Below are 12,938 nucleotides of genomic sequence, written 5' to 3'. Positions count from 1 at the left end.
GCCGGCCGGCGGAACACAAGATGCCAGCCGGCGGAACACAAGATGCCGGCCAGCTTCTTACCGGTCCCGCTGGCACCCGACGAAGGACACCCGACGCTGGAGAGGGAGATCGGCGGACGACGATCAACGGAGGACGACGCTGGAACACGAACACGACGCTGGATGAGCACATCGGGACCAGGTAAGTAAGGATGGGAAAAAACTCGGGGTTAACCATCCTAGCCGTTTTTTTTTTGCTCATACGAAGGTCGGGCTTAACGGCTAGGAGGTTAAATGTCTATTTGTTTATTCAATTTACAATAACATTTCAATCAACTAATTATTCTATGAACATACAGTACTTTCTTTATGAATGTGCGAATGTTTCCAACAGTATTCCAGCAAGTATATAGAAAGAAGGAATTCTTTTAAAAATCTGCACTTCTGCTTGCCCTAAGAAGATCTTTTAATATCTATTGACATACACTCACCACCCACTTGGCACACATTACTAGTACCAGTTTCGACACCCTTTTGCCTTCAGAACTGCCATAGTTCTTTATGGCATTGATTCATTAAGGTACTGGAAACATTTCTCAGGGATTGTGGTTCATACTGATATGAAAGAATCACGCAGTTGCTGCAGATTTGATAGCTGCTCATCATTGACGAAAATCTCCCATTCACCACATCCCCAGCACATTACACCACCAGCATGAACCATTGATACGAGGTTGGATGCTAGCATGATGTTTGATGCCAAATGCTTACCCTACCATCTGAATCTCACTGTAGAAATTTGACAGATCAGGCATTTCTCCAATATTCTCTTGTTATTTTGGTAAGCCCATTTAAACTATAGACTCAGGTGCCTATTCTTAGATGACAGGAGTGGCACCGTGTGATTCCTTCTGCTGTAGCCCATCTGCATCAAGTTTTGATGTGTTTTGTGTGAAAAGATGCTCTTCTGAGTACATCGGTTGTAATAAATGATTATGTCAGTTACTGTTGTCTTTCTATCAGTCATTTTCCTCTGACCTCTGGCATCATCAAGGAGTTTAGCCTGTACTGCCAGATAACTGCTGCTCTCTTTTTGGAAACCCTAGTGGTAGTTATTTGTGAACATCCCAGCAGATGAATTGTTTCTGAAATATTCAGACCATCTACCTGGTACCAAAAAACTTTGCCAAGTTCAAAGTCACATTCTGTACTTAGTTTGAACTTCAGCAGGTAATTTTGAGAATGCTTGCATGCCTAAATGCACTGTGATGCTGCCATGTGATTGGCTAATCAGATATGTGTATTTACAAGCAGTTTAACAAATGTACCCAATAAAGTGGCCAATAAGTGTATACTGTCAATATATAGCGAAAAAATATCAAAACTTCTGTCCTGCATAATTTTTAAAACTGTCCCTATTTTATGGCATCCACATTTATAATGCACTAGACTGGGTGTAATTTCTATTCTCCCTCTCTTTTTCTTAATTTCCTCCTAAATACATATTGGTAATTGTAAAGTAAATGGTAAGGTAAGCTGTCTTACTTCCAAACTGGACCAAGAATCTAGGTAGGGGTACATGTTAAACTTTTCAAACAAGATTAGATGTGATTGATATATGTTTCCAGGAATTTCACAAACACTTTCACAGACATACTTTGTACAGCAATAATGGTTCTTTGCCTTGACTGTCCTATACTACTTGAAGGCACACTCTGTTAAGCTAAAATAGAATAATGTACCTAATGGTTTCGACCATCCTTTTAAATAATTTAATAATGTTAGGCAGGTTGCTCATTATCATTTCAGATATGGACAGTGTGGTGCTTTCACATAAATAAGGATATTCTAGGGAAAGATATCCCTCACTAAGAGATATATATTTTGTTCTTCTCCCAGATGATCACACGATATGATGTACAGGATCCACTGGTTTCATATATTTCCCAAGCCCCTCCAACTTCTCCACTTTACGGTAGGAAACAAGCACCAAAAATGTTTTTTTAAAAAAAAGCTGCTGTGCAAAACTTTAACATTGACTAATGAGATGGGCCCTGTTTAGTTTGCCATAAAAATACTATTATGTTGATTTTTAGGTAATAATCTGACCATCAAATTACTGTATTTCATCCGACAACTGCACAGAAACAGTTTGTCCAAAATCCTTTAAGATTGTGAACACAGTGCCCACTTATATCTGCCCTGATAACCGCTACATTTTTATGTTTTAGACAGAATGAGGAAAGGTCCAAAACTTTTCTGGATTTTTATTGCTACTGCAGGGGGCTCAGGGCCGGAGGGGCTCTGACTTTTTACGTTGTCTCCAAGAAGAGCCCTCTATCTGGTGTGCTCCACGTAGTTGCTGTTTCTCCAGTCCCCCATTCCCCATGTGAAGTAATGTAACAGCGAATTAGAACTATATTACAAATGTATTGTTGCATACGTCTACCTAACTTTTCAGTTGTATGTGAGCTATAGCTTAGTGTACATCTAATAATCCATAAAGTTTTCATCTAAATGTTTCCTTTTATAAAAAAGTAAAAGAAAAAAGGCAAATTGAGTAAAGCAGAGCAAATTTTAATCATCCTTACCAACCATCATTTCTACTTGGAAATAGAGGAAATGTCATGAAAATTCTATTTTTCCAAAAATAGCAGCAAGTTTGTGTATGTTTCCAGAAAGCATTTACAACTAAATGTGTCCCTGTGGTATAATCTGCTGTTTTTTTCTTTGTAAAAGTCAATAAAAACATATTGTTTCAAATAAAAAAAAGTTATATACATAAAGTAATATCTGGTAATTAAAAATGAGTGCAATAATTATTCTTGATCTTGTGCTATGTTCATTTTTGTTTTTTTTGTTCACTACAGATAACCAAGTAGTGGGTGCATATGACTATGATCCTGTTCATGATGGTGACCTTGGCTTTAAAGCTGGAGAAAGGCTTCAGATTCTAGAATCGTGAGTGTACACATGGACAAGCACATAGGATCCTTAAGTTACTATAGTTTTGCTGTCAGCACTGGGTCATTATAAACAGCTATCAGAGGTTAATGTATTGCAAAAAAAAGAGCTTTGTGATAATTTCCAGTGAGAGAAGAATGAACAAGCCCTGTACACACTGCGCTGTTCTGTTCTATGGAGAGGGGAGAGGAAGGACGGGGGATAGGCATCCCTTCTGTGCTCTCCTCAATACAAAGGTACAACGATCATCCCTGCTTGGTTGTTCAATGATCCACCAGGACAGATTGATAAACAATGTCTGTGAACCACTGTGCATATGCAAGATTTTGTAACGAGACAATCAAGGGCCTGTGTCTTGGCCAACAATTATCTACAGTAGCTTGTGTGTGTAGGTTCCTAGGTGTGTAGGTTGTGTGTGTAGGTTACACTCTGTTTTCATGTATCACTTTTCCTGTTATTTTGCACCAAAGCCTAACCTTTCTTTCTCCCACTACAATACATTTAAATGTATTTATTAATTGAACATTCATTACAGTAAATGTTATCCAAAAAATATATTAGTTATAATAACAACATTTGGGATACTAAGTCATAATTATTAATTTGGTTAACAGAAGTGATTGCAGGGAGATATTCAAAAAAATTATCACAATCTGTAGCATTGCTAAAGTCTCAAAGAAATACTTTATATTGTATACAATGGTGTTTATATCCAAGAGATTAGGGCACTGAACCTAACATTTACCCCTCCCTTCCTAGTTATTATTCGTATTAATATAAACAGTATAACGCGCCAACATATTCCACAGTTCTGTACATTAAATAGGGGTTGAAAATGACAGACAGATATAGACAGTGACACAGGAGGAGGAGAGGACCCTGTCCTGAAGAGTTTGCAATCTAGGAGGTGGGAAAGTATCACATAATAAGCATTAAACGTCTCCTAACCCCTCACAATAAACCTTAATACTTAACACTTAAGGAAGAACTAAACCCTGGGTAAGGTAAGATACATTCCAGTGATCTACCAATATGTACATTCTCATTTTCCAAATATTACCAATACCGTGCTGAATTAACTGTATTTTCTAATTATAATCTAACTTTGCCTTGTAGAAATGGTGAGTGGTGGAAAGCCAAATCACTGTGCACCGGAGAAGAAGGACTGATACCATACAACTTTGTGACTCCTGTAAGCGGAATAGCTTCGGAGCCGTAAGTGTCTAGATAAATACCTTAAACAAAGTTTTCTAGGCTTAGTACGTTTGAGTTTCAGTGATATCAGGGCAAAATAAGAAATCGTTATTTTCATATGGACTTCAAATCAGTACTGAAGCAAGCATTTTGGTTATAAATGACAGAGTAATTTTTTATAGATCTGCATTGTTTGATTGTCTAATTGTTTGACGTGTTTTTGCTTTTTAAATATAACCCTTAGTATCTCCTGTGAATGCCATCAATGTATACACAATCAAGACTCTAACAAGTTAGTTTGTAGTTTTATGGAATATCATTTAAATATGTAATACAGTCTGTAACATTTTTTTCCCCAGTTGGTTCTTTAGGAATCTGGGTCGTAAAGATGCAGAACGTAAGCTTTTAGCTCCAGGAAATCAACAAGGATCTTTTCTAATAAGAGAGAGTGAGACCAACCAAGGTACTAAAGTCTAAAAACTGATGGGGGAACCTAAATATATTTAGTAGAAAAAAAGGCACATTCAATTGTGAGACTATGTTCACACTGAATAAATGGATCCTTTATATAATGTCAACATTTTACACAATGACTACAAAGTCCATAGTCATATCACTAGCTGTTGGTCAAAGGGGCTCACCATCTAATGTCCTTACCATAGTCATATGTCACAACACAGCCTAATGACAATTTTGAGGGGAAGCCAATTAACCTAACTACATGTTTTTGGGATGTGGGAAGAAACCAGGGTGCCTAAAGGAAACCAACGCAAACATGAGGAAAACATACAAATTTCTTGCAGATAGTGACCTGGCCCACTTGCATCATAGAAAAGGGATTGGTGCTCATAAACATCCTCTTCTGACAATCAAAGATTCTTATTTAATGTACAGTGCTGTTTAATATATTGGAGCTATATAAATACTGTTTAATATTATTATTATTATTAATAATAATAATAATAATAATAATAATAATAATAATAATAATATAGCTGTAGTTAACTCATTTGGGCCTGATTTAATAAAGCTGTTTAGGCTGGAGAAATACAGTTTCATCACCCAACTTCACTACTGGAAGTTTATCCTCCCTAGCCTTAGAGAGCTTTATTAAATCAGGCCCAATATTTGTTTGACTGGACCCAACACTTGCAAAGATCAATGAAAAGCAACTCTTACTTTGAACCATAGTACTAGAATAACAATGTTGGTAAAGACTGTATTATAGCACTAATTACTCCTAATTTTTTAACACCATCACTGTAATCCCTCTAGGTTCCTACTCCTTATCTGTGCGAGATCTTGATCAAACTCATGGAGAAGTAGTGAAACATTACAAGATTCGGAACATGGATAATGGAGGTTTCTATATTTCTCCAAGAATAACTTTTAAAACCATTCAGGAACTTGTGCAACATTATTCCGGTATGTTTTTTTTTTGTTCTAGGCATGAGGGGAAGTAGGGCACAAAATGTTCAAAAAAAATCCAGAATTGAACTTTCTTTCCTTAAGGGGAACCTATCACAAACTAATCTCTGAGCAGAAACAAACATTTTAGATTTGCCTGTATACAAAGGCTGCTAACAAGCATGCAGGAACTGCTAAGCTTTCTAATAGGAAAATCACCATATGTGGGAATACCATTTTATAAAATAACAGTGTGTAAACTTGGACAAATTGAAACAACACTGACCAAAACATACTTAATTTCTCTTTAAATATAACATAGTTACCCTGTCATTTCATACTGACACTTTGAATGGCGGTATGTTCATTAATTAAGCTACTCAAAATTACTTTTTCATACATTATATGTATGTATACTGTATATGTGTATATATAATATAAAAGTGTAAAGTTTTAAAAAAATGAATAAATAAAAGTATAAAACAAAAGAAAGAGAAGGACCGTGAAAAGAAGAAGAAGATGTTAAATCTTTTTAAATTTTCTGTTTTGGCTAGTGACTTTGGATGGACTGTGTACATTGCTAAAAGATCCTTGTCAAACTACACGGCCACAAAAACCCTGGTGGGCTGATGAATGGGAAATCTCTCGCAACCAACTGCAGCTAGTAAAAAAACTAGGTGCTGGACAGTTTGGAGAGGTGTGGATGGGTAAGTAGATTTGTTTCAACTGCAGCTAACTAATATTCATCTCAAGTATTTGCTTTTTAATCAGTCAGATTAATGTTGAATTTGCGTCACAGCACTGTATGTAAAACAAGACATAAGTGTAATATGTGTAAAACACATGTTTGAGATTTATATGAGAAAGTATACTTGCATACACCTTTTTTTCACAGTTTTAACCCTAATATTGTCTTTCTTATATGATGTAGTGAAGCAAATGACTTGTTGGTTTAAAGACTTTTTTTTTATAAACCATTGTCTTTTCAAATTTATGGCATTTACAATAGTATGTGTTTTTTGCATTCCATTTAATTGTATCCTCTTGTACAGGGAACTTTAATGGCCATACAAAAGTTGCCATAAAGAACCTTAAACAGGGCACCATGTCAGCTGAAGCATTCCTGGCCGAGGCCAACCTAATGAAACAACTAAGACATCGTAGACTTGTCCAGTTATGTGCTGTGGTAACCCAGGAACCCATTTTTATTGTGACAGAATATATGGAAAATGGTGCGTATATCAAAAGATACACTGTGCACGCTTCTAGTAATAATATATAAAAAAGAAGCTCTTTTTATTAGTGGTAAATAACAGTTTTATCAGTGGTCAATCATGCTTCATATAAAGAATAGATCAGTTGTTAGTAGCTCCCAGGCTCTACATGCTAAGTCTCTTCCCCACCTGTTGGGTGCTAAAACTGGATTGGATTTCATCCATGCTACAACATGATCCACACCATCATGAGATATGATGTAGCATAGTGTGTTCAGAAACTTTTGGTCAGTTTCAATTAATCACCATCAATGGCCCTTCATATTTACATAGGAGAATGTGTTTAAGAGAAGATTGTGTTATAAACACAATCCATGATACCTGAAAACAATTGTATTGCAATTGCAAGAAATTTCCACTATCCTTTGCCACTCTTTCGGATAGAGGATGTTAAAAAGTTACTTGTTTTGAGTCTTACAATATGTTTAGTAATATTAAAAATAAGCATTACCTTGTTTTTCCTTACCTTAGGGAACTTGGTTGATTATTTGAAGACACCACAAGGCCTCAAACTAAATGTATATAAACTTATAGACATGTCGGCTCAGGTAAGTAAGTAAGACATAAAACTTGTCAAGCAATATGGAATAAAAACAAGAAACAAGAAAAATATGCAATTGGGTGATACTGAAATGTTAGGTTAGCACCCATCCATTTTCAGAGTTGTACGATTAATTTGAGCTTAACATTTCTTGTTTCACTTTAAGTTTTAATATTTTCATTATCAATAGGTAGCAGAAGGAATGTCATTCTTGGAACACAAAAATTACATTCATAGGGATTTGCGAGCAGCTAACATTTTGGTATCAAAGGACTTGTGCTGCAAAATAGCAGATTTTGGATTAGCTCGTATCATAGTGGACAACGAGTATACAGCCAGAGAAGGTATGTACTTGCATTCAAAGACAAAATATAGTGCATTTTTGCCAGGCATGAAGGTCCGAGCTTTTCTTAAATTACGACCAGCTGGTTGTGTCTAGGGTGGCCTATTTTCTCCACCATGGTCACTGGGTTTGACAGGCTATCCTTAACTCCCCTATGGCGGATTATAGGCTAGATTTTGTGCACTTCCTGACCACACCCCCTGAGGGCTCTGGCTTTGGAAGACCATACTGGAACTTTGAATTACTTTGTAATGGCCAGGGCTACTTGCTTTGTCTTATTTATATTCCCAACTTAATTCTGTCCCCCAGGACTATTCACTGTCTTTTCTCAGCTCCTGGGAATAAGACCTCTGTAAAAAACAGCAGTAAATCCCAATGAGTTACCCCTCTCATGACCAAGGTCATACCCCTTATGCACTAATCACTTACCAAATCCCTGATGATCCTGGCTTCTTCCTCCAATATCACAACATTTTTTTGGACGAGGCCTACTGTAAGTCCATTCTCAGATACCTCATTACTTTTAACCTCTATTCTTCCTTTGGATAACCCTCTGTGTGAAGAGCTCTGCTCCCATGCTGCTGTTCTAACACTTAGTAAACCTCAGGTTCCCCCGGTTGAGGTGTGACCTCTGTGATGCTATCTGTTTGTCATAAAGGCACTCTATGCAGACAACCTTTTATTAACTGGTATGTTTAACCAGTATTTAAATAGTGCTGGCATACTACGCAGCACATATGTAGTCTAAGGACAATTTTTAGGGAAACCAAGGCAGACACTGAGTAAACATACAAACTCCTGGCCTGGATATGAACCTGTGACTTAGTGCTGCAAAGGTCAACTGTACTGCCCATAAAATAATGGTTATTATTTGCACACTCAGACCTAGCATATGTTTGGCTTGGTGGTCCCTTTTTACCAAAGAGTTGCAAATATTTTTCAATTGAATTTTTGTTACCCTAAAAAGCTTTGGCCATTTTCTGGGCTACATAGCCCCACTGTTTTTCTCTTTTTTTGTATTTTACATAGTGCTTAACAAACTAAATGTAATTTTCTTAGGATTTATATCTAAATATAACACACAAAGTACAAGACTAGTGCTGATAGTACCATGATCTTGCACTCCTGAATGGAAGTGGTTTGAAATGGTCAATCACAACTTACTGAGGGGTAGGTAGTTCTTTTTACAATGAACTGGTATTTTTCATGGATACTAAATACATTTTGAAACTAAACATTAAAAAACAGATACAATATGCCATCTAACCTAAAACAGGTTGTCTAGTCAAAATGTTATCTTTGTTAATGGAATGGAATGAAACAGGAATGTAATGGAGGTGTATAAGTCTACTTAAAAAAATTGGGACAGATACATAGAGCACCAAATCTGATTTTCTTCCTATTTTACTAACAATTTGTTTTGATTGCCAGGTGCAAAATTTCCCATCAAGTGGACTGCTCCTGAAGCAATAAATTATGGGACATTTACTATTAAATCTGATGTGTGGTCATTTGGCATTCTTTTGAGTGAAATAATCACATATGGACGCATTCCATACCCTGGTAAGTTGTAAGATCAAAATATTTCCTAGTGTGTTTCTTTCAGGACAACTTCATACAGGTATGCAGTATCTACCTATGGACAGTGCTGCTAACGATTTACCAGAACAGTTCCACAGATCTGGAGACCAAAAGTAGAAAAACCATATAACAGGGTTGACAGTGTGGCCTGTAGTAACCTTCCTCTATCACAAATGAATGGTTCTGTGAGTCAGCACCGAACAATATGAGTAAATACGGAATCTTTATTTTAACATGGCAGAAGATAATTAGCATAATATTAAAAGTACTTGACTATTTGCTTCTTTTCCTATAGGTATGACTAATCCTGAAGTGATAGATTACCTTGAGCGTGGATATCGCATGCCTCAGCCTGATAGTTGCCCAAAGGAACTTTATGAATTGATGCTACGATGCTGGAAAGACCAACCTGAAGAAAGGCCCACTTTTGAATTTCTTCGTTCTTACCTTGATGACTTCTTCACGGCTACAGAAGGGCAGTATCAAGCACAGCCTTAACAAAGCATCCTTTAGGAAGTGGAAACAAGCACTGCAGAAAGTGTACATGATTCAAAGAAAGCACACAAATACCAGCCTAGCCTTGGAGGGTATGGCTACTGGTAATTCAAGTCAAAAGTAAATTTGTGGACTTTTTAAGGAAAGGTTTGGCTGAGGTGTATATTCATACCTGCAACATTTCTGTAACCCTCTTCTTCATGTTCCACTAAAGCCTCCCAAAAAATTGGCTTCCAGGGCAAAGGGCATAAGGCATGTCTCTTTCCTATTTCCACAAAAAATTACTGATGGCCCTTAATCAGTCTCATAGGATGCGACATGCTAAACAAAGATGTAGTTAATCATTGATAAATATGAACTTTTAGAAATTCTGTATTTGCATAGGACCTTCCTGGCCCTCTTTTGGCATTTAGATGGACTTAAGAGAAAACCTTAAAGGTATTCACCCATTTTACTTAATACTTAGCTTTACTTTTAAAACATTTTCAAGTGCACTTGTTTTTTAGGGCACAGAAGAAAAGAATCATATTCACAAGACTTAAACTTAAAGTTGCTTCCCAAGGAGATGATTTACTATACTGAACTATTGTTGAATAAGCCAGGAACACATAACAAGCTTATCTAGATCTCAAATATCACTTACCTGTACATTACAATTAAAAATAAAAAATCATTGACAAAACTTTTTTTTCTAACACCACCATTTTTAGGAAATCTGTGAGATTCTGAATATGTGCTGTGCAGTTGTCATTCAAAAAAAGGGAATATTTTTTTTCAAGATAGATGCTTACAGCAAGGAAATGTATGCCAGCGGGACATAAATAGTGAAACTAGATAAAAAACGTAATTCCACTTTTTTGTTATATACTGTAGATCATGGCTATCCAATTCCAGAGCATCACGTCAATTTAGTAAGGTATGGCTCAATTTATAAAATAGGAAATCTGACATTCCCTCAAACATTCCTGGTGAGAATCAATTACTGCTATTGAAACTCATGGACCTGGAAGATTCCCACCGGGGAATGTTTGAGGGTATGTCTGATTCCCTGTTTTAAAAATAGAGTCAGAAAATTACTCCCATTACATGAAAATCCCTTGGTATTTATGGACGTAACTATTGGATCTGGGCAGCTATGCCTTACATACAGTATGCAGTTAAATGTCCAAATACCCAAAAACAAACGGGAGTGTTAAATAAGTTTTACTCATCATTCTGTCTTATTGATAAACAGAAAAAATGGGGCCTGATTTATTAAAAGTCCCCAAGATTGGTGAAGATAGTCTATCAAGTGAGACAAAATGGGTGATCCAGCAAACCTGGAATGACTCTGATGTAAGCAGGTGAAAACATTTGCCAACTTATACAAATTTTTCATGAAATCTGTTCCAGGATTGCTGGATCACCCAGGTTCTCCCATGCTGTTCTATCTTCACCAGTCTAGCTCATTGTCTACTGGCTACAATTTGTCTTCTTATTTGATACCATGTCTGATGGTTAGTTATTTATTTTACCTTGTCCTTGAGTTAAGTATTTACTTATGTTACTGATTTAGTAACATGTCTGTTTGTAATTGTTTTAACTGCACTCACCTATTCTAGTTCCGTAGCTGGTGCTACTATATTCAACTGTTTTTGTTTTCTGGGTTCAACTCTTTGGCCACCTTAATTTGTGATTTGTAACTTCTATACATACATGTGAGAGTTAATCTGTGCTCAGCAGCAGGGGCATCATACACTGAGCTGCACATATACCTGGCTACTCGGTGCAGGAAACACTTTAGGATGGTAATAGGAAAACCTTATCAAGGTATTGACTTGAATGTATAATAGCTCATAGGGCACAGTCACCAAATTCTTCCATCTGACAGCAACAAGATGTAAGTGGATGACAGTGAAAATCAAAACTTTAGACTGGCTAAAGATTACCATAAAGTAAACAATGTGACAGAAATTAGCAAAAAGTTGAACTTAGGTAGAAATCAAAAGAACATCAATCATGATAATAAATGAGGATACAAACTGTAACCAGTAGACAGGCCAAGGAGTTAGGGGAGCAATGAGCAACTCTCTATAAGGGGTTCTCTGACGACCTGAAAGTTATTTCAAGGGTTCCCTCGTGTTAAAAAAGTGGGGAAACATTGATCTATGATTTAGAGCATGGATGTCAAACTCAAATACACAATGGGACAAAATTAAAAACTTAGACAAAGTCGCGGACCAACCTTGAAATTTTTTGAAAAAATTGAGGACGTTTTTACTTCTCATTAGATAGAAAAGCCTGATGCGATCACAACCGGCATCACTTGGATACACATCCTGAGACACTGCTATTTGATACAAAGCCATGGGTTGCCAAGAACCCCCTGTAACCCCAAAAGCCTCCTGGCACTTCCCACGTGTACGTGAGGGGGGAGTGCTGGAAATGCCAGACATGGCCAATGCGTGGCCAAATATTATGAGTGGTCCGCCGCTGGAACAACTGCTTCATTGAAATAGCACTGCTACTACAATTCCCGGCATTACTTTTCAAGGCAACTTTTCCCTGCTCCTTCTCCTTGATCTTTCCTCTGCTTTTGACACTGTTGATCATCCCCTTCTAATACAAATCATGCTCTCCATTGGTATCTGTGACACTGCTCTCTCTTGGTTTGCTTCCTATCTGTCTGACCGCTCCTTTCAAGTTTCTTTCAATGGTAACTCCTCCTCACCCACTCTCCTCCCTGTTGGTGTCCCCCAAGGGTCAGTCCTTGGACCGGTCCTCTTTTCTCTGTACACCTCCTCTCTCAGTAGTCTCATATCCTCCTTTGGCATACAGTACCATCTGTATGCTGATGACACCCAAATTTATCTGTCCACCCCTGACCTGTCTCCCTCAGTCCTGGATAAGGTCTCATGCTGCCTGTCGGCCATCTCATCATGGATGTCTGACCGATTCCTGAAACTCAACCTGGATAAAACAGAACTCATCCTCATCCCCCCCTCAAATTCCAAATCCCCCCCTGACATATATCTAACTGTTAACAACACTGTTATTCGGCCCTCCCCTCAGGCACGTTGTCTTGGTGTCACCTTTGACTCGGCCCTCTCATTCACCCCCCATATTCAGAACATTTCCAGGTCCTGTCACTTTCACCTACGCAACATCTCCAAAATCCGCC

General features: G+C 37.4%; 1 protein-coding gene across 1 annotated transcript in view; it reads left to right on the top strand.

Moving 5' to 3' along the window:
- The window catches only part of LCK (LCK proto-oncogene, Src family tyrosine kinase), a 19,303-nt gene extending 8,843 nt beyond the window's left edge, over positions 1–10,460 (top strand). Inside the window, exons 3-13 of the mRNA XM_072418231.1 lie at positions 1,879–1,954; positions 2,850–2,940; positions 4,060–4,158; positions 4,497–4,600; positions 5,413–5,562; positions 6,099–6,251; positions 6,597–6,776; positions 7,290–7,366; positions 7,550–7,703; positions 9,134–9,265; positions 9,579–10,460. Coding sequence (XP_072274332.1) covers positions 1,879–1,954; positions 2,850–2,940; positions 4,060–4,158; positions 4,497–4,600; positions 5,413–5,562; positions 6,099–6,251; positions 6,597–6,776; positions 7,290–7,366; positions 7,550–7,703; positions 9,134–9,265; positions 9,579–9,781 — 1,419 coding nt within the window. The 3' untranslated portion in view covers positions 9,782–10,460. The remainder of the gene's footprint in view (positions 1–1,878; positions 1,955–2,849; positions 2,941–4,059; positions 4,159–4,496; positions 4,601–5,412; positions 5,563–6,098; positions 6,252–6,596; positions 6,777–7,289; positions 7,367–7,549; positions 7,704–9,133; positions 9,266–9,578) is intronic.
- The last annotated feature ends 2,478 nt before the right edge of the window (positions 10,461–12,938 follow it).

Source organism: Pyxicephalus adspersus, chromosome 1, assembly GCF_032062135.1.
Source record: "Pyxicephalus adspersus chromosome 1, UCB_Pads_2.0, whole genome shotgun sequence".
Lineage (NCBI taxonomy): Eukaryota > Metazoa > Chordata > Amphibia > Anura > Pyxicephalidae > Pyxicephalus > Pyxicephalus adspersus.
The sequence above is the reverse complement of the archived record's forward strand: the minus strand, read 5'-3'. Positions and strand labels throughout refer to the sequence as shown.